Source organism: Ipomoea nil, unplaced genomic scaffold (genome assembly GCF_001879475.1).
Source record: "Ipomoea nil cultivar Tokyo-kokei standard unplaced genomic scaffold, Asagao_1.1 scaffold0900, whole genome shotgun sequence".
Taxonomy (NCBI): Eukaryota; Viridiplantae; Streptophyta; class Magnoliopsida; order Solanales; family Convolvulaceae; genus Ipomoea; species Ipomoea nil.
This window is the reverse complement of record NW_017617328.1, coordinates 195,636-218,991: the sequence shown is the minus strand read 5'-3', so window position 1 is coordinate 218,991 and position 23,356 is coordinate 195,636. Positions and strand designations below refer to the sequence as shown.

Sequence of the window (23,356 nt, the reverse complement as noted above, 5' to 3'; positions counted from 1 at the left end):
GACCCCTATAATAGTAGGACCAAAAATGGAATTCACTCTTATTATTATTATTATTATTATTATTATTATTATTATTATTATTATTATTATTATATTTCCTGTGTCAACTATTATATGTAGTGTGATGTCACATCTATTATCATTTCAAATGGATGGTCACATGATCAAACTCTAGTGGGAGCAATTGATTCTTTGAGCTAAAGAAGTTTGAGAAATGTAGAAAATATACTATATATATTGTAAGGAATCATGAGTGTGCTGTATATTCAAGAATAGAAACTAATTATATATTAGTTTTATTTTTGACAAACAAATATAATATATGAATATTTAATTCGTAAGAACAAGTATATTCAAGAATTTTGATCAATACTAATTTAATGTAGTATAATAACATCTAGATGCCCTTTGGGTAATGACTGACCATTAAGAGTGGAATTCAACTTTTGACACCATGGGGTACGTGACTCTCAAGTTGAACATAATAATTAACCTTTGTTATAAAATCCAAAAAACAATGGAAAAAAAAAAAGATTCGGAGGAGGTGTTAATTCTATTCCATTATCCATATTTAGTTAGGACTTAGAATCATATTGTGGAATGAGATAACGCGAGTCTTTATCAATTTAACTATAAATATCTTTAGATTGAGTTGTTTTAGTTAAAATTTATTTTTTTAATGAACTAATAAAAATATTAATATGTAATTAAAAAGTACTACACATCTAGATAGTTTCACACAAGATCATCTACTCTAGTCTTATCAAAGATCTTGTAGTCCAATGGTATCTTGTTATTTTTCTATGTGGGAGGTGATAGGTTCAAGTCTGAGGCATTTGATGTAATTGGGTATTTTTATTCCTATTAATAAAAAAAAAATGTACTCTATTATCATATTATTTAATCATTTTATATATACATATGTGTAATGAACAAGTTTAATAGTTCTTGCAACTCGCAAGTGCACAAATTGTGTTGTAACACAACATACAAAAGCAATAGTTGATCGCACGAGAAATTGTTTATAACAATTAAATAAGTAGGCAAATCTAGAAATGATAACTGAAAACTAAAGGTGAAGGGCCATACTTGTCTGAGACTATATTATGGATAAGGATCTGTGAGATGGTCTCGCACAAGTGTGGCATTTCACATTTTGATGTAAAAGTATTACATTTTTTCATCGAAAGTATTACATTTTAAAGTAATGCTAGCAGTGTTTGTAACTTATAAGGGAAAATGTAATAGTTTTTAAGAAAAAATTAATATTTCAATTTTAAATTAAAATGTAAAAGTATTGTATTTTTCTTCAAAATTACTACACTTTCCTATATAAATAATAAATATTTTATTCATTCTCAGTTTTAAATTTTACAGTATAAGTACTATATTTTCATCTTGACCAGACTCGTTTCATGAACAAAGATCCGTAAAACGGTCTCACATAAGTTTTAAAGTCTAAACATTATATGAAACGTGACAATTAAAGATCATTCCAATACAATTGTTCATTGAACGTAGGCCATTATGGGATGATCAAGAGTTCCACGTGATAGAAATCAATCACTACAGCACTTCCAAAGTTCCAATCCATCAATTCAAAGAACCTCCGAATGGGCAATCCCATGTAAATTAATAATCATGTGACTTGGTAATCACAAGATTTTAATTTTATCTTAATTTAAACTGATTAGTTATAGATAACAAAGATTGATTTACCTCGTAATTCTGTACTAATTATAGTCACAAGGTGAAATTTATTTCGTACATAGTTTTGGATAATAGTTGAGCTTTAATTTCCTTATCACTAAAAAGGGGTTGAGGAGTTGATTCTCCAAAATTTCTTGATGATAAACTTGAGTGTATTTCAAAAAATAAAAATAAAAAACTTGAGTGTATTTCCATAGAAACTTCCTTGAATTTGAAACGTGACAATTAAAAAGATTAAAAAGTTCCAATATAATCCATCAATTCAAAGAACCAAGGTAAATTAATCGCGTTGTTAACTCGGTAATCACAATGTTTCAAATTCAATTTTATTTTAGTTTGAGCTGACCAGTTATGTAAAATTTAGATTAGTTTGCCTCATTATCATTTACGGACTAGAGTCATAATATAAGATAAGATTTATCATGTACATACTTTTGGATATAGCTACAGTTTTCCTTATAAAAAAATCTTTGAAATTTCCTGATGAGAAACTTGGGTGCATTTTCATTGAAACTTCCTTGAAATTTTAAGCTATATATGTATTCCGATAACTTAAGTGCTATATAATGTATATCATGCATCTTATCAATACAGGTTTTATATAGACATAATAGTGGAATACAGACTAACCCTAAATATCCCGTCTAACCAAACTACTTAATAGACCTAGTTCACTTGCACCATATAATTAAGACCCATAATATATAATATATATTATACAGGTATATTCTGTATCTAGATCACTAGATGATGTAGCATATATATTTTGCTTATTAACGTCATTCCCGCCGTGTAATATAATCTTTCATAGGTCGCTGGAATTTTATGATGCTACATTTGACTGTCTGTTGGAATCTTCAATAATAGGTAGCCATATATGGTACGATTTTCTTGGTGCTTTTGACCATGACATTTCAACACACAGCTCGCAATTAATGGTATATTTACCAGTGACGACCCAACATTATACAGCCATGTAACATGTTGCTGCTGCTCCAGACTTAGACTGCCATGGTCTCACTGTTTTAAGTGAGAGAGGACTTCTTCCCACCTTCCCTTTTTACCAAAAAAAAAAAAGATTTGAAAAGTCACTTTCAAAAAGATTTGAAAAGTCATTGGATAGAGCAGAGTGATCTTTATGTACCATTGTATTTTGTTAATAAATTAAACGGAAATATAAAATTCGGATTTACTTAGTCTTACTTTTTACGTAATACAATTATACAGTAAAAGATTGACTTGACTCACTATTTGCATGCATATACATAGCAATTTTCTCTTTTAGACCACAAACTACCCTAGAACGACATTATTATATTTTATTTGACTAGTATCATTATATATGACTTTAACTTTTAGCTATACAAAATCTCTATGAATTAGTTTGAGAGGTTATTGGCATAGTAGTGTGTGTATATATACATGTAGTAATATGCATGTTCATATATAGTCGGTCCATACAATCTTGTATATTAAAAGAAAAAAAAAAAATCTCTGAATGGTGGAGACTAATCTTTGTATATCATTATATTTTACTAATAAATCAAACGGAAATATAAAATTTGGATTTTCTTGGTTTTACTTTCTACATAAATCTAGAGAGAAAAATATTGACTCACCATTTGCATAGTAATTTCTTCTTTTAGACCACAGATCACTTGGAACATAAATATTATTATATTTAATTTGATCAATGTTTCTTATATAGGACTTTAAAAGGGTGTGTTAGGTTATTTAAGCATTGAAATCGAAATGTTAATGGAAATCAAACATTTGATAATGGTAAATTAGTAATGGGTAGTCACTTTGATTTTTTAAATAGGAATTATAATCAAAATAAATAAATAATAAAAATAAAAATAAAAATAAATAAAGAAATATATAAAAATATATAATACAAATATATACACATACATGTGTGTGTGTATGTATGTATGTGTGTACCATTATATTTTACAAATAAATCAAACAGGAATTATAAAATTTTAAATTTTACTTAGTCTTACTTTATACATAAATCAAGAGAATAGAAGACTCTCCATTTGCTTAGTAATTTCTTCTTTTAGATCAAAATGCCAATTTGTCATAGGGACATCAATATAATATTATTTGGATAACATTCCTTATAGGACTATTAATAAATTAAATAGAAATTAAAATTTTGTGTTTACTTTGGTCTTAGTTTTTACATCAATCGTGACACACTATGCATGTTAATTCTTCTTTTAAACCACAAACTAACCAGGGGCATCAATAAATGTTAAATAATATAATATATTTGAATTGACTAATATTCCTTATATAGGACTTTAACCTTTGAATGTAATCGGTCTCTATGTATATATTAGAACAAGAGCATAATATTGCATATACTAGCTAGTTCATACAAGCCTGTGTATTAAAAAAAATGTCTCTAAATGATAAGGAAGAGTCTTTGTATACCACGGTCCGATTCACACAATTATATAGATCAGATCACAGTCGACACAATAATTTATCACCATTGCATAATAATTTCATTGATCTCTCTCTCTCTCTCACTCACACACACACACACATATAATATCACGACACCAACTTGTCGGAAACACCATTATCATATTTAATTTGAATCTATTCCTTATAAACCTTTAACATTTTGACCGAAATGGTCTCTATATTAAAGAGTAAGTTTTATTTTTAGTCCTCGACTATTTTGATATTATTGTCACATTTGATTCATTACATCTCTATTACATATGAAATGATAAAAAATTAAATGGATAATTAATTGTGACAAGTAAATAAAAATCAAGAACATAAATAAATCAAAAGTTAAAAGAATATGATTAAATATGACAATTCGATGATTAAAAAATAAAATTTACTATATATTAAATCAAGAAGTTATTAACAAAGCACTGTGTAAGTGTCTATATATACTTGTAATTTGCTCTTAATTTCCCCACCAGTGTGGCAGTATCTAATTGGGTTCTTTAATATTTGATTAAAATTATGTGATACCAGCGATTTTAAACAAATTTTACTAGCTGTAGACCATGGTCCATGGCCAAAACGATGTCGTCTTAAGATTTTCCTTTAATAATTGTAGACGAAAAATTTTGTTATGATCCATGTAGCAACCTCTTTCATTATTTAGTTGCCACAATATCATTCTAATTCAACTACCGTTTCATTTGACAATATTCAATATATAAGATCTGCTATTCAGTTGCATTTTATACACAATGTTCGTAGTTTCTTTACAATACAACTAAAGTATCATTATTATTTAACTACAGTTTCATTTGAGAATATACGTGTACTCAATATGTGAGACCTAATATTCAGTTTCATTTTATGCGTATTGTAGTTTAATTACAGCACCACTAAAGTATAATTATTATTAACTACAGTTTCATTTGACAATATACACTCAATATGTGAGACCTACTATTCAGTTTCATTTTATACACATTATAGTTTAATTACAGCACCACTAAAGTATCATTCTAATTAAATTGTACTACATTTTCATTTAACAATATACATTTAATACATGAGACTTACTATAGTGCTTAATTTTATGCACTATGTAGTTTCATTACGGCACTGCTAAAGTATCATTTTTATTCAACTACAGTTTAATTTGACAATTTTCACTAAATAAGTAAGACATGCTATTCTATTTCATTTTATACACACTATAGTTTCATTAAATCACTACTAAAGTATTATTATAATTCAATTCAACTACAGTTTCATTTGACAATATACACTCAATAGTCAACATGTGAGATCTGTTATTCAATTTCATTTTATACTATACACATTGTAGTTTTATTATAACATCATTTAAAATAAAAATAAAATAAAAAACTAAGTGCGGCTGAGAATGTAACTAGCGTACAAAAATGGCACCATTTTAACTATGGTTCATGTAATTTTGCCTTGTTAACATTCATTGATCTGAGTTCAGCGGCTAGTAATACCCCAGAAAATCACCCCCAAACCTTCATGCACCTAGGTGCAACTACTTATAACTATGTGTGCAACTACTTAGAACTATAGGTGCAACTACTTATAACTATAGGTGCCGCACTTAGTATTGATGCTCAGAGTAAATTTTTACTTGCACCTATAATGCATTTTACATGCAGTTGTAATACATTTTACTTGCACTTCGATGTTCAATTATTTACGAAAATGCCACCCCGTTTTTTAAAAAAAATCAGTGTTTCTCATCCATTAGATCTGGACACGTGGACGGACAGAATCCATTCCTATTTCGCGCCTGAGCGAAGCATTCGCACTTGAGTGCGATTATATATATATATATATATATATATATATATATATATATATATATGGAAGGGATCAGGTGCATTTGTTGCTTCCCGTGTGGTTGTGCGGTGGATTAATGTGCGTGAGGTTTATACTTAATGTGAGTGAGTGTTATGCTCAATATGCTTGAGATTTTTACTTAATGTGCGTCATGTTAATATGCGTGAGTTTTGTACTTAATGTGCCAGAGTATTGTGCTTAATATGCGTGAGATTTGTGCTTAATGTGCGTGAGTAATAAGAGAATTTTCAACAATCTGGAAACATTAATCCGAGGAACCTCTTGCAGACCAATCACCAGTAGATCAAAATTCACTGTTTCTTTCCACTAGTTTTTCTATGTCCTCCATACTCACCTTCACCATAGCATAATAAATCAATTAATAAATAAATAAATAAACAAATCTGACATGATGGAATTGAAGCAAACAACAGAAGTTCCAGATTCTCGCACCAAGATCGGTCTGTATAGACCATTGATAAGGATAGAATTTGTGTATTCACTTTGGGAAGCTTTTATTTCATTGTAAACATCAGTAAAGCAGAACAACACACTATTATAAGCAACCCAATAATCGAAGTTATTCTGAAGCAACTCACAGAGTGCTGGGGATGGGAAAGAAGCTGATAACCATATTTTCTGCTGCATTTTACACATTAACGCACATTAAGTACAAATCTCAGGCACATTAGAGACAACACTCACGCACATTGAGTACAAATCTCACACACATTAATAACCGCACAACTGCACGGGAAGCATTCAACCGCACAGGAACCTTTCACTATATATATATATATATATATATATATATATATATATATATATATATATATAGTAATCTTGTCAATCAAAAGTATTCCATGGTTTTTAGAAGGCTTTAATCCCACGTGCATGATTGTAATGGAAGTCCTTCAAGAATTCGAAACACAAGTTATTGTATCAATTTCTGGCAATTCCCTATCACTACTTTTCATGTCTTGAGAAATTTGGGTTGTGTATATATATAGAAACTTATTCATGCATGTTCAATATTGATGAGAAATTTGGGTTTTCTATATATATAGAAACTTCTATTCATGCATGTTCAATATTGATGAGAAATTTGGGTTTTCTATATAGAATCTTCTATGCATGTTCAATATTTCTCTTTCTATTTAAGTGGTGTTAAAATCCACGAGCTGACTTGTAATCTATTTTGATATTAGAGAAAATTTCAATTTTGGTCATATGACTATAGAGTTTTGTCAATTTCAGCATCTGACTTTTAAAAGTGTCAATTTTGTACTTTGACTATGTAATTTTTATCAATTTTGGTCACTCCGGTCAAATTGGCGGCCAAATTTCGCCGAAAAATTTTAAAAGTTAAAATAATGAGGGTATTTTAGTCATTTCACATCTCTTTCCTTCTTCTCCGACGAATTTATCTTTTCCGGCAAATCCGAGGATGAGGTGCGCTGCTATGATTTCAACATTATCCAAAAAGAGAAGCATTTATTCACCATTATCCAAAAAGAGAAGTATTTATTCAACATCAATTTTAGCGTAATGTTGAAATAGAGAAGTTTTAGAATAAATAGGCACCAGCCATGGTTGCAGTAGGCGCTATGCGCTAGTCGGGCGCCCGGACAGCGCCTAGCGCCTAGGCGGAATCTAGGCGGCAGTAGGTGGGCGCCAAAAAAAAAAACAGTGGTAGACTTGCAGTTTGACAATTTTAATGAGGTTGTTTTCAACATTTAATCAAATAACACATCCAAATAAATGAATTAATGATAATTCATAAGTCATAACATCAAAACAATGGTTTTAAAAAAAAAACATTAAAACAATATTAAAAATTAAAAATACTCAAATATGAAATACTCAAATACTTTAATCATCCAAAGATTCAAAGTATCAAACTAGTCTACGAGTGTATATATGTCATATTATATATATGTATGTGTGCGCGCGCGTGCACACACACACACACACATATATACATATATATAATAAAAAAAATAGGCCGAGCCGATCGGGTTAACTCGACCGAAATGCACGAGTTAACTCGACTAACTTAGATGCTAGGCGGCCAAATCGGCCGAGTTAGGCGCTAGGCGGACGCCTAGGCGGCCGGTAACCTAGGCGGGCGCCTAGGGGGAAATCGCCACGGTCTAGAGGCGCCTAGCGCCTAGGCAGGGTTTACAACCCTGGCACCAGCATCAGTTTTAGCATTTCGCTTTCATCTTCGAGCAAGCCTTTTTTTTGCCGGAAAAGCTTTCAATCGGAATTTTGGCAGGAGGTGCGTTGGACGAGCACAAAGAGAAGTGCAGTTCAGAGATTTCTAGGCCCGCCGATATCTCAAGTTCCCCTTACACAAACGGCCAGATGTTTTCAACCGAAATTTTGGCCATCTGAACCCTAATAAATCGTCGGTGACGGCTTGGACGAATGAGTTTAAGTATGCTTTGGAAGGTGTGCTGCCGGAGGATTCGCCGGAAAAAATGAATTCGCCGGAGAAGAAGGAAAAGATGTGAAATGACTAAAATACCCTTATTATTTTAACTGTTAAAATTTTTCGGCGAAATTTGGCCGGCAATTTGACCAGAGTGACCAAAATTGATAAAAATTGCATAGTCAAGGTATTAAATTGACACTTTGAAAGTCAGGTGCTGAAATTAACAAAACTACTATCCTGAAATTAACAAAACTACTATAGTCATATGATCAAAATTGAAATTTTCTCTTTGATATTATTTAAAATTGAATTGCGCTAGTTTTTTTTTTTTTTTTGGATGCTACTGACTCTATTACAATGTACTAATTTCCCAACCTACTGGAGCACAAAGAGGCTCCAACATACAACCTCCCATGTGGGAGTCCAACCCAGGTGCCATCTGTGCACAAGGTGTTTGGCTGAATTGCGCTAGTTTACTTAAGAGTTAATCACAATTTTTGTCTCTCGATTGTTTCTTAACTATATATCAATGTAGTCCCTAATTTCCAATTTCAATCAATTTGATCCTCGAATTGTTTAAAAATTCTGTCAATTAAACACTTTTAAAGACCAAAATGGTGATTTTCACATTTTACAAATTTCGTCAATTTAGTTCCTGCTAGAAGGATTTAATTGACAAAATTTTAAACAATTTAATGATCAAATTTATTGAAATTGAAAACTAAGAACTGTTAGCAATAATAATATTTATGTTATAGCATATGGTTTATTCTATGTGGTTATTATTCATCTGACTAGGCTTGTCTATTGTATAGGAGATATTTGTGGTAACTTTCCTATAGGACTCTTCATTGTACTCTCTTTCCCGATCTAATGTGAATTCAGTTTGTTCATCTGGTATCAGTTAGCGTTAGGCTAGGAATCCTATTCTGTGTTTCCTCTTCCACCACACCATGTCGACAAACTCTTCTGAAAGAACCGTTACTACCACCACCGCCCCAACGCAACACTCCGGGACCTCCCTAAATGCTGCGCACCATTTTGTTTCGATTAAGCTAAACAATCAGAACTTTTTATTCTGGCGCACCCAGATTGTTCCATTCTTGCGTGGGCAGGGCCACTTAGGCTTCATCGACGGCAGCTCCTCATGTCCTCCGGCGACAGTTCCCGCGGCGGTGCAACCTGGCGACTCCGGCACCACCGTAGCAGGGTCGACCGTAGATAACCCAGCGCACACCGCTTGGGTCCAACAGGATCAATCGATCCTGTCTCTCCTGATCTCATCGCTCTCAGATGAGGTTATGCCTCTGGCGGTTGGTCGGGAGACTTCCAGAGATGTTTGGCTCGCAATCAACGAATTGCTAGCATCTTCCACGAGGGCTCGGTGCCTCAATTTTTTGGGGAAATTCCAGACACTCCGGCAAGGCAGTATGACGGCCTCGGAGTATCTCGGCAAAGCCAAATTGCTAGTCAAAGCTCTCTCCCTCGCCGGTCACCATCTCACCCTCGATGAACAGGTTCTCTACGTGCTGCGTGGACTCCGGCCGGAGTTTCGGGCGTTAGCCAGTGCACTCACCATGACTGGAAAGTCGGTGACCCTATCCCAGCTCGGTGATCTTTTGCAGGCGCAGGACTTCATTCAAGGCGCTGATCTCTCTGCGATGGATGCTGGAAATAGCTCCTCTCCGGTGGCCCTGTATGCTGGTCGCGGTGGTCAGACCAGTGGGCACGGCGGACGGCAGTCCGGGAATCAGCGCGGTCGAGGGCGTGGCGGTGGACGGCAGAATGGCGGAGGTCGTGGCCGTGGCAATCCTAGGTGTCAGATTTGCCGGAGTCACGGTCATACGGCCGTCTACTGCTACAAACGATACACGGAACCTGCACCACATGCCAATGTCACCGTCGCAGGAGGCTCGCCGGCGGACGCCACTCAACCGGACGCCTGGTTCCCTGACACTGGAGCGTCCACCCACGCTTCGCCGGATGAGCAGCAGGTTGGGCAGTCCGAGCTCTACACCGGCGGAGATGTGCTGAAAGTGGGCAATGGCGCAGGTTTGAATATCTCCCGGGTTGGCCGTACAATTATCCCATCCCATTCCAGAGTATTAAATATGTCTAATATACTGTTTGTTCCCAAATTGTCGTTACCCTTATTATCTGTTTATCGTTTCACTAACGAAAACAACGTCTTTTTTGAGTTTCATAAAGACTCTTTTTTTGTGAAGGATTGCACTACACGGGAAACGCTTCTTAAAGGCTCCGCGGTAGGCGGTCTATACAAATTGTTGGTGCCTCGGGCGCATTTTGCATTTCTATCGGCAAAAGCTACACCCTCTGTCTGGCATCAACGATTGGGTCACCCTCATAAACAAGCCCTGCAACGAGTCTTGAAAAACTGTCCGGTCACGTCAAATAAAGCCCATGCGTCAGGAGTCTGTACCGCGTGTCAACTTGGCAAATCAGCTCGGTTTCCTTTAGATAGAGTTAGTTCGTCAAGTTTGAATATTTTAGATTTATTGTATACAGACATCTGGGGGCCTTCCCCGGTTATTTCAGATTCAGGCTACCGATATTTTGTTTTGTTCGTAGATGACTGTACACGTTTTTCCTGGTTTTATCCCTTACGGCTAAAATCAAATATATATAAAGTGTTTGAATTGTTTCAGGCAATGGTGGAACGGCGGTTTTCCCGTTCGATCAAAGCCATTCAGTCTGATTTAGGGGGTGAGTATCGCCGCCTCCACAAAACGTTTGAGTCTTTAGGCATCACACACAGACAATCATGTGCCTATACCCACGAGCAAAACGACCGCGTTGAACGCCGTAATCGACACATTGTCGAAACCAGCTTGGCCTTATTAGCCGGAAGCTCAGCTCCGTTAAAATACTGGGATTACGCTTTTGAAACAACAACACAATTAATTAATTGCTTGCCTTCATCAGCTATATCTTATGAAACCCCACACTTCCGTCTACATAAAACCTCTCCACCATACATTTTCTTCCGGGTGTTCGGGTGCAAGTGCTACCCTTATCTTAGGCCATATAATCGGCACAAGATTGAGTACCGCTCTGCACCCTGTGTCTTCATAGGTTACCCAGTTTCTTTTAGGGGATACCGTTGTATGGACTTAACTACAGGGAAGGTATTTATCTGCCGTCATGTGCGTTTTGATGAATCAATCTTCCCATTTGCTTTGCAGACGTCTTTGCAGGTCAATACCAGTCCGGACTCCACTCCCGCACCTTGGGGTGTTGGACCCGTGTTGGTTAATCCCGTGCTTGCCCCGGTTTTTGATGAACCACCCATTGCGCAACAACCGGTGCCTATGACTATAGAAGGGCCGCCTCAGACTGCTCCCCGACGAGGTCGACCTCCGGGACGGTCTAAACGTCCTCAACCCCCTGTTGAGGATCATGTCATGCGCACCAGGTGCAAAACTCGGGGCACAAACGAGCAATTTCATGCCCTGACCATTACTGTGGACCCCACTTGCTATTCTCAGGCCGTGGGCCATCCGCAGTGGCGGGATGCCATGGATCAGGAGTTCAATGCACTTATGCACAACAATACGTGGAAATTAATTCCCGCAACCCCGAGTATGAATGTTATCGGATGCAAGTGGGTGTTCCGCACCAAGCGCAAAGCCGATGGTACAGTTGAACGGTATAAAGCCCGTTTAGTAGCAAAAGGGTTCAATCAGGTAACCGGAGAAGATTTTTTTGACACCTTTAGCCCCGTGGTCAAACCCACAACAGTCCGCATTCTGTTTTCTCTTGCAGTATCCCGCAATTGGGTGCTCCGTCAGCTAGATGTTCACAATGCATTCTTAAATGGACGCCTAGCTGAAACTGTCTACATGAAGCAACCTCCCGGTTACGAAGACCCCGCTCATCCGGGACATGTCTGTCATCTGCAGCGTTCTCTATATGGACTCAAACAGGCACCTCGGGCGTGGTTTAACAGGTTGCATGAGTTTTTGACATCAACAGGTTTTTTGGCATCCAAAACCGATGTCTCACTCTTCTACTATACGACAGGGAAATCACGGGTATACTTGTTAGTCTATGTCGACGACATAATCATGATGGGCAACGACTCGGCTTTGATTGACACACTCCTGCATCAGCTATCCACAGCGTTTAAAATCAGGGACCTGGGTACACCCAACTTCTTTTTAGGGATTGAAACAGTGCCCTCGGGAGACGGTCTTGTTCTGTCGCAGCGCCGCTATATGAAGGATATCCTGACTAGGTCAGGTATGACAGATTGTAAAGCTCTGGCCACCCCAGCTTCGGTTACTCAGCCCGCGTCTCCCTCGTCAACTCCGTTTGAAAATCCGACGCAATATCGTCGCATTGTAGGGGCTCTACAATATCTCACCATCACACGGCCCAATCTCACCTACTCGGTTAATAGACTGTGCCAGTTCATGCACTCTCCGACGGATGACCACTGGGCATTACTTAAGCGTGTTCTGAGGTATATAAAAGGGACTCAAGACTATGGGCTTCGTTTATCTGCGTCGTCAGCTTCTGATCTACATGCATATACGGATTCGGACTGAGTCGGTTGTCTGGTAGATCGTAAGTCCACTAGTGGATACGCAGTGTTTCTCGGGGATAATCTTGTGTCATGGGTTTCTCGCAAGCAGCGTACAGTCGCCAGGTCATCCACCGAAGCCGAGTACAAAGGGTTGGCCGATGTTTCAGCAGAGGTTACGTGGATTATTTCTTTACTGCGTGAGTTAGGGTTACACTCCGGCTCCCCTGCCACGCTATGGTGTGATAATTTAGGGGCTACCTACCTAGCAGCCAATCCGGTCTTCCACGCCCGCACTAAACATGTTGAAATTGATTATCACTTCGTTCGAGACAAGGTGGCTTCTGGGGATTTCATTGTTAGTTTCGTCTCTACCAAGGATCAGCTGGCAGACATCTTCACCAAACCTCTACCAGCACCACATTTTCAGGCTCTACGAGACAAGCTCAATGTTGTTGCTCTCCAACCTTGTGCTTGAGGGGGAGTGTTAGCAATAATAATATTTATGTTATAGCATATGGTTTATTCTATGTGGTTATTATTCATCTGACTAGGCTTGTCTATTGTATAGGAGATATTTGTGGTAGCTTTCCTATAGGACTCTTCATTGTACTCTCTTTCCCGATCTAATGTGAATTCAGTTTGTTCATCAGAACTACATTGACAATTGAAAACAATTGGTGGACCAAATATTGATTTCAGGCAATTATGTTGTGCATCCGTGTGCACCATGCATGGTGCACACGGATGCAAAAACGAGATCGTTTTGACTAAAAATGCGTGCCCCACTTAAAAAAAAATCATTTTTGATTTACAGCAACAACATTATGTTGTTCATTCATTCTAGATTTTTAGTTCATTCATTCTGGATTTTTAGTTATGAAATTATGGATGTGTAGTTATGCAATTCTGGATTTATAGTTATGAAGTTATGGATGTGTAATTATGTATGTTGTAGTTGTGCAATTCTGGATTTATAGTTATGAAGTTATGGATGTATAGTTATGCAATTCTAGATGTATAGTTATGAAGTTATGGGTTTTGTAGTTATGCAATTCTGGATTTATAGTTATGAAGTTATGGATATGTAGTTATGCAATTTTGGATGTATAGTTATGAAGTTATAGATGTGTAGTTATGCATGCAATTCTGGATTTATAGTTATGAAGTTATGGATATATAGTTATGCAATTCTGGATGTATAGTTATGAAGTTATGGATGTGTAGTTATGCAATTCTGGATGTATAGTTATAAAGTTATAAATATATTTTTTAAGTCAACATCAAAATGACGTTGTTTTTACATCTGTGTGCACCATGCATGGTGCTCACAGATGTACAGTATAACGCTCCTTGATTTCCCCTTTAGTTAAAATATGAGTTTGGTCGGCTTGAGGTTTAACAAAAATGGTTTGGCCCAACCTATAGCTCAAAAGATTAAAATATATATTATTAAGCTTTATAACTATAACTTTGAATTTATAATTATTTTAGTATAAATAATAATAATAATAATTATTATTATCATCAATAAAAATAATTAATATTTTATATGAAATTACTTAGTACTCCGTAATATATTTATATTCATGTTTTTTTAGATGATAAGGGAAACCCACAGCCACTATATGAAGGTGTATATTAGGTAAATCTCACATTGTGACCCTAACTAACAAAGGACTATAAGAAGGTAAATCATCCTAAGTTGTCATATCTGACCAACTCCGTAATATATTTATATTCATGTTTTTTTAAAGAGCAAATTACACTTTTGGTCCTGTGACTATAGAGGGTGTGTTAATTTGGGTACGTGACTTTTAAAACTAACAATTTAGTCCTTTAACTATCATTTTTTTAGCAGATTTGGTCCTCCCGGCCAAATTGCCGGTGGAATTTAGCTAGAAAGACGTTCGACTTTTTAAATCCAAATATTGGTCGGGGTAAATCGGTCTTTTTAATTGTTGAACCGAATTACCCCCACCAATATTTGATTTAAAAAGTCGAACGTCTTTCCGGCCAAATTCCACCGGCAATTTGGCCGGGAGGACCAAATCTGCTAAAAAAATGATAGTTAAAGGACTAAATTGTTAATTTTAAAAGTCACGTACCCAAATTAACACATCAACTATAGTCACAGGACCAAAAGTGTAATTTGCTCTTTTTTAAATGATAAGGGAAACCCGCAGCCACTATATGAAGGTGTATACTAAGTAAATCTCACCTTGTAACCCTAACTAATAAAGGACTATAAGAAGATAAATCATTTTATGTTGTTATATTTGACCAACTCAAACCAAGAATACTAATAGACTGATATCGCTATGAGTCAAACATAGAGTTTTTTGCACTTTTAGTCCCACGACTATAGTGGCACTGGTAGAATTGATCCACGACTTTTGAACCTTGCAATTTTAGTCCACGACTATTAATTTTTTTGCAAAAATGGTCCTTCCGGCCATTTTTCCGTCAAAATTTCACCGGAAAAAAAATTCTCTATTTTTAGCCGGGTTAAAATTGACATTTTACTTATCTCAAAAAATTAAAAGAAAAAAATTAATATTTGACTACATACAATATTACTGGGCTACATACTACTGCCCCAGGCGGCGGAGTACATGTACCACTCCAATGCTGCTGCCGGATAACCCAACTAGCCCGGGGAACGCCACGGCCGCTCCACCGCTTACTGACAGCCCTGCCTGCTCCAGGAACTCCGCCGCCTGGGGCAGTAGTATGTAGCCCAGTAATAATGTATGTAGTCAAATATCAATTTTTTTCTTTTAATTTTTTGAGATAAGTAAAATGTCAATTTTAACCCGGTTAAAAATGGAGAATTTTTTTTCCGGTGAAATTTTGACGGAAAAGTGGCCGGAAGGATCATTTTTGCAAAAAAATCAATAGTCGTGAACTAAAATTGCAAGGTTCAAAAGTCGTGGATCAATTCTGCCAGTGCCACTATAGTCGTGGGACTAAAAGTGCAAAAAACTCGTCAAACATATACTAAGTCAACCTTGTGGTCAATAACTTAGTACTCCGTAATATTTTATTTAGTACCAGTACTCCGTAATATATTTATGTTAATGTTTTTTAAAAAATGAATAAAATTGAAAAATATTTTTTATTTTTAGTCAAATAAAAAAAGACTATTTGTTTACTTTTAGCTATACATTATTAAAAAATATTTTTCAAAAAATAATTATTTTTCAAAAATCATTTTTCTTGTTTCTAGCTACACGGATGAAGGCCTGGAGTTCAAGAGTTAAATAGCAAAAGTTTGATTGTCCATATCTTTTTGCAAGAGTAACAAACGAGTAGCATCCTAGATGGATTAGCATCGTGAAAAAAAAAAAAAAAAAAACATAGGAGAATGCATGGTATGAGCTAATGAAATAAGGTTGTTTGCAACTGAAAAACCATGAAACTTGGTCACTCATGAAGTTCACGAGTTCGATTTTTATCTGCATCCTTTCAATTGAGGGTGAGTCGATAGTGTGTATTGAATAAACATGATCCGTAAACCAGTAAATCTTATATACAGGAGAAATAAAATTAAACCACACTAAAAAAAATCCCGTAAAATAGACCTTACCAAAATAATATTGATACAAATTAAACTCGTAACATTTAGATACAAGAAACAAACTTCACCCCTCAAATTTTAAAGCGTGAAACTTAGAGATTGTTAATATGATGAGAATATAGATTGTGTTGTATTGAATACCAAAGTCTGAGAGTACAAAATATATAGACACGAAATAGAGTTCTAGTCTAATACTAATAATATAGTCCTAATACTCCCCCTCAAGCGCAAGGTTGGCTAGCCAAAACCTTGAGCTTGTGACGAAGATCAGTAAAACGTAAAGACGAAAGAGGTTTAGTAAAAATATCCGCGATCTGATCTTTGGTTGAGATAAAGTGAACCTGTAACTCCTTGTTGGCCACTTTATCGCGAACAAAGTGATAGTCGGTCTCAATGTGCTTCATGCGAGCATGGAATACCGGATTAGAACAAAAGTAAGTGGCTCCCAGGTTGTCACACCAGAGCTTAGGCGCACAACTCGGTAAAAAATCAATTTCCTTCATTAAAGAGACGAGCCAGGTGACCTCAGCAGAGACATCAGCTAGTCCCTTGTATTCTGCTTCAGTAGAAGAACGAGCCACAGTACGTTGCTTGTGACACACCCAAGATATAAGATTACTTCCCAAAAACACAGCGAAACCACTAGTTGACTTCCGGTTGTCCGGATTGCCAGCCCAATCCGAGTCAGAGTACGCATGAATGTCAAGAGAAGCAGAAGGAGATATTTGAAGACCAAGATTAAGTGTCCCATTAACATACCGTAATACTCTTTTGAGTGCCGCCCAGTCCGCAGTAGTAGGAGAGTGCATGTGCTGACACAAACGATTAACCGCATAAGAGAGGTCAGGTCAAGTTATCGTAAGATATTGAAGAGCACCAGCAAGGCTACGGTACTAAGTTGGATTAGCATACGGAACTGCGGCATCACCCACGGCTTTAGCATTCGAAACTGGTGTGGCCACGGACTTGCAATCTACCATACCCGCCCGTTTGAGGATATCCTTCATGTACCGTTGTTGAGATGGAAGCATGCCTCGAGACGACGAAACAGTCTCAATACCTATAAATAAGGAGGGTGCCCCCACATCACGAACTTTGAACTCAAGCGCAAGCTTATCAATAAGAGCAGTTACATGATTTAAATCGGAACCCATGCCCAAAATGTCATCTACATAAACCAAAAAATATAGACGAACATTGCCATGTGAATAAATAAATAGAGATACATCAGTTTTTGAAGGCGAGAAACCCACAGATCAGAGACCAGAAAATCATGTAACCTGTAAACCAGGCACGAGGCGCTTACTTAAGCCCGTATAAAGAATGCTGAAGCAAGCACACATGATCAGGTAGCGTTTTGTCCTCATAGCCAGGGGCCTGGCGCATGTTACAGTCTCGGACAAGTTGCCATTCAGAAAAGCATTGTGGATGTCCAACTGATGAATGGTCCATCTCTGAGAAACTGCCAAAGACAAAAGAAGACGTACCGTAGTTGGCTTAACCACGAGACTGAAAGTCTCAAAGAAGTCCTCTCCAGCAACCTAATTAAAACCCTTAGCAACTAACCGAGCCTTGTGACGCTCTATTGAACCATCAGCCTTCCTCTTGGTTCTAAACACCCACTTTCAACCGACCACATTCATACCATATATGAAAGGAACGAGCCGCCACGTATTATTGTGCACCAGGGCATTAAATTCAGAGTTCATTGCATCACGCCATTCGGGGTATCTCACCGCCTGAGAAAAATATGTAGGCTCAGTAGTCGCGGTGGTAGTCAATACAACATGATCATATGGACCCATATTTCGCGTGGCCATGACGTGAGACCGGTCCCGAGGAGTAGACTTGGCACGATGAGGACGACCACGCGACCGCCCACGCTGCTGAGGAGTCGGCTGTTCCAAGACGGTGTCTTCGCTGGAAGCAGGCCCGTCCGTGGCAGCCGGCTGTCTAGGCACAGCAGTGGGCGCAGTAGCTGGTTGGGCAACCGGCTCGGCAGTGTACTCAGCATTTAACCGGACCGCATCAACACCAGCAAAAACAGGCGCAATGACCCACGATTCCGGGTTCGGTGTAACAAACGGAAAAATAGTCTGATCGAATCGCACATGGCGACAGTTTAAAACCTTGTTAGTGTTAGTGTCCAAACAACGATAGCCACGAAAAGATGGAGGATATCCAAGGAAGACACATGGAGAAGACCGAAACTGCAGTTTGTTGCGGTTATATGGACGCAAGTTAGGGAAGCATAAACACCAAAAACCCAGAGGTAGGAATAAGACGGAGGGGAAAGATGTAACAGGTAATGTGGAGATTTATCAAACAAGACACGAGTGGGAATTTTATTTATTAGGTACACAGCGGTTTCAAATGCATAATCCCATAAACGAGATGGGACAGATGCCTGAGCCATTAAAGCAAGACCTATCTCAACCACATGCCGATGTTTGCGCTCCACCCTCCAGTTTTGCTCATGAGTATACACACATGATTGCCTGTGACGAATACCAAGAGATGCCAGAGTGGAGCCAAGCTTTTTATACTGTCCCCCTAAATCAGATTGAAAAGAAAGAATTTTGCGGGAAAGGAAACGTTCAACAAGTGACCAAAAATTATCAAATATGGCATACAATTCAGACTTAGTATGCATGGAATAATACCACATATATCGAGTGTAATCATCCACAAACAAAATATAATATTTAAAGCCATTCGCAGAGATTAATGGCGCAGGGCCCCAAATATCAGAATATATTAATTCTAAAGGTTGCGTACTAGTAGTTACAACACGAGACAAAGGAAAACGAGATGATTTTCACAATTGACAAGACGAACAAATATTGGGAAGATCATTGAAATTAAAATTTACTTTCAACCCTAAAGTAATAAAAGATAACATTTCTAGCCTATGGTTCATGTTACATGGTGGACCACAAGACATCCAAAATCCCTTATTGATTCATCTTTTAGCTTGGGAAATTACCCTTTTGTCCTCAACCAATCATTGTGAATCATCCAAGGGTTTTGAACCCTATATAAACCACCTTTGCCTCTTCCTCACCATTTTTTCTGCCAACAACAAGAAGAGAAACAACAACCTAATAAGCTTGTTCATCCTTCATTCTAGTCTCTTTTCTCTTCTAGTATCCTTTAGTCTTTGAGGTTCTAGGCTAAGGATAAAAGGTGTGTTTGGAAAGTGTAGGTGGTGAAGGAAGCACAAGCTAGGTCAAAAAGAAGAAGAGATCCAAGCAAGAAGATTAGACTACAAGAGGTATAACCCCATGGATTCATCTCTAAATTTTGGCTCTGTGAAGCCTTAGTTTTGAGTATAAATGAGTAGAAACTATGAATTTTTGATGTGTTCATGCTTAGAAGTGTTTTAGTATGTGTTTGTGAGTTGTTGAGATTGTTTTGGACTTGTTTGGATGAGATTTTGCAGGTGAAATAACATCTGGTGCACAACACAGTGTGCACCAGATCAGAGTGGCGGCCCATCAGAAGGGCCGCCGACTAGAGTCGTGGTGGCACGGGACTAGGGCACGGCCCTAGAGGAGGGCCGTTGCCTAGTCCCGGCGCTTCAACTGGTCTCCAGGGGCGGACCATGAAGAGTCCCACCCCAGGTTCCTGAGTATTGACTGTGAAGGATTTTTGTGCAGTGGCCAGGCCTTTGTGGCTCAGCTACGTGTCGTTTCGGACCGAGTATTACGGGCCCTTGTGGCTCGGCTCTTAAGTTCAGTTATAGAATCGTTGGTGCAGTTGTTAGATTTTAGATAAGATAGATAAGAACTAAGAGATTCCTAAATCTTTCCCAAGTCTTCCAACAGAAAATTCTAACCTTTTGGTTATATCACCTTTTCTCTTCGAGAACTTGATCCACCTGTTTCTTCTAAGTTTCGGGACGAAACATCTTTTAAGGGGGATAGAGTGTAACAACCCAAAATTTCATTTTATAAATCCAGAATTAAGAAATTCCAAAATAGCTTTTTCACTCCAATAAAAAAATTTGCGATCAATCGGTGTTTGAATAAAATAATTTCGTCGCATTTTAAAATTAATTCGACACCGAAGAAATAAATTCCATTCGAAAATCCCGAAGTTTTCGGGTACTTCGCGTACCAAGATTTAAATCGAGAATTTTATCTGAGTGAGACCGGGAGAATTCAAAAGGAATTTTTTTTGAACAAGTGTTCATCCATATATCTTTTGGGAAAATTCACTTTCAACCCCAAAGTAATAAAGATAACATTTCTAGCCTATGGTTCATGTTACATGGTGGACCACAAGACATCCAAAATCCCTTATTGATTCATCTTTTGCCTTGGGAAATTACCCTTTTGTCCTCAACCAATCATTGTGAATCATCCTAGGGTTTTGAACCCTATATAAACCACCTTATTTCATCTCATTTTCCTGATCTCATTCTTTGCCTCTTCCTCACCATTTTTTCTGCCAACAACAAGAAGAGAAACAACAACCTAGTAAGCTTGTTCATCCTTCATTCTAGTTTCTTTTCTCTTCTAGTTTCCTTTAGTCTTTGAGGTTCTAGGCTAAGGATAGAAGGTGTGATTGGAAAGTCTAGGTGGTGAAGGAAGCTCAAGCTAGGTCAAGAATCAGAAGAGATCCAAGCCAGAAGATTAGACTACAAGAGATATAACCCCATGGATTCCTTTCTAAATTTTGGCTTTGTGAAGCCTTAGTTTTGAGTAGAAATGAGTAGAAACTATGAGTTTTCGATGCGTTCATGCCTAGAAGTGTTTTAGTATGTGTTTGTGAGTTGTTGAGATTGTTTTGGACTTGTTTAGATGAGATTTTGCAGGTGAAATAACATATGGTGCACAACACAGTGTGCACCCGATCAGAGTGGCGGCCCATCAGAAGGGCCGCCAGTTAGAGCCGTGGTGGCACGAGACTAGGGCACGGCCCTAGAGGAGGGCCGTTGCCTAGTCCCGGCGCTTCAACGGGGCTCCAGGGGCGGACCATGAAGAGTCTCGCCCCAGGTCCCTGAGTATTGACTGTGAAGGATTTTTGTGCAGTGGTCGGGCCCTTGTGGCTCAACTACGTGTCGTTTCGAACCGAGTGTTACGGGCCCTTGTGGCTCGGCTCTTCGGGATTGTCTCGACGCACTTTTTGGCTTTGATTTCGTTGAATTTGAATTAAAAACAAGTATGTTATGAAGGATTTTGTGAAGAATTTCTACACAGTGAATAATTTGCTAGTTTACTGTGTATGAAGAATTATTTGATTATTGTGATCTGATGATACTTTATTGAGTAAAGAAGCATGATCCATTGAGAATATGATTTATTATGAAAGCATGATTAAATTTTATTATTTGATCAATGAGAATATAAGCATATTTGTTGAGTGAAATGTATAGAAATTGCTATGTTGCAAACCGAGCATGACGATATATTCTTGAATACCTCATGTTAGTTTATACATGATTTAGAAGCATGTTATAGAGCATTTTGGCATTTCACATGAGTCATATTTCAAAAATGCATAAGGGGCCAACGTGAGTCCAAGAATACTTTCAAAAACCATAAGCATGTGGTATATCATTCTTTGATGCATTGAGAAGTAGTAGAATTGTTGCATGCATGAGAGATATATTTATGTATTATCTATATCGGTGAGGTTTTGGAGGATACCGTTTGGACTATGTTCCTCTCGGGAGATATTTATGGACATTGCGGTCCCAGTATATGTAACGCGGCGTATTCCCATGTTACGAGGTTGAAAACTTCTCGCCAGGCTTGGAATCCTGGTTAGGGGGTATGCGCACTAATAGTTCGATACCTGATTCCACAAAGTTCGAACCACGAGATTGGTTCCGTAGACGGTAAGAGATATTGGGTCGGAATTATGCCGTTCCCGATGGGGTGAGTCACACTTCTGTGAAACCCTAAGCCGTCTACGAGTATAAGAGAAAGAAAGAGAGTCAACAGAGACTCAAGTATGAGAGTCAATAAAGACTAAAGAGAGAGAAAGAGAGTCAAGAGAGACTGGAGAAAGTAACAAAGAGACCTTCACAGAAAGTACTCTAATTTATAAATGAGTGTATGAGTATATTATTGTGCTAGATTGCATACGAGTATGAATATGTTGTTGCACTAGATTGCATATGAGCATGAGTATATTGTTGCACGAGATTGCATAAGAGTATGATTATATTATTGCACTAGATTGCATATGAGCATGAGTACATTGTTGCACGAGATTGCATAAGAGTATGGTTATATTGTTGCACTAGATTGCATAAGAGTATGATTATATAATTGCACGAGATTGCATACAAGTATGAATATATTGTTGCACTAGATTGCTTAAGAAATATGATCATAATGTTATACATGATTGTATGCGAATAGAGCATCGTAAAAGATTGTTAAATGAGAAGTTTAACTTGAGATACTCCTTGAGCATGATTATCGTGTTGTAGTAGAAGTTCTACTTATCAAGTTATGTGGTAATAATGTGAAAGCATGTAAATACCTGTTGTATAGTCCTTTAACATGATCCAATCCGTAAGCATGAGTTGCTTGTTAAGTTATCTGAGAAGTTTATAAGCTGTTGAATCTATGTGAACAGTCTTGTACTTACATAAGCATGCCAGTTGATATTATAGGGTGCAAGCATCTAGAAAGAATGTGATGAATCTTATGATGATTTGAGATTAGCTTATTGCTATAAAGATATCAAATGTTTTCAAAGTATATGCTAGTATGTTTTACAGGGTTGAGTGTTGTTATACTTAGCT

General features: G+C 37.4%; 1 protein-coding gene across 1 annotated transcript; it reads left to right on the top strand.

Moving 5' to 3' along the window:
- Positions 1-9,423: 9,423 nt before the first annotated feature.
- On the top strand, positions 9,424-10,724 carry LOC109179315. Its single transcript, XM_019328820.1, has 2 exons — positions 9,424-10,522; positions 10,696-10,724. Exons 1-2 carry the CDS (start codon positions 9,424-9,426, stop codon positions 10,722-10,724), a joined length of 1,128 nt encoding a protein of 375 aa, XP_019184365.1.
- The last annotated feature ends 12,632 nt before the right edge of the window (positions 10,725-23,356 follow it).

Coding starts and splice junctions, on each gene's coding strand:
- LOC109179315 (XM_019328820.1), top strand. CDS start 9,424: ATGTCGACAAACTCTTCTGAAAGAACCGTTACTACCACCACCGCCCCA. Junction 10,523..10,695: donor GAAAGTGGGCAATGGCGCAG/GTTTGAATATCT, acceptor TTTTTTGTGAAG/GATTGCACTACACGGGAAAC.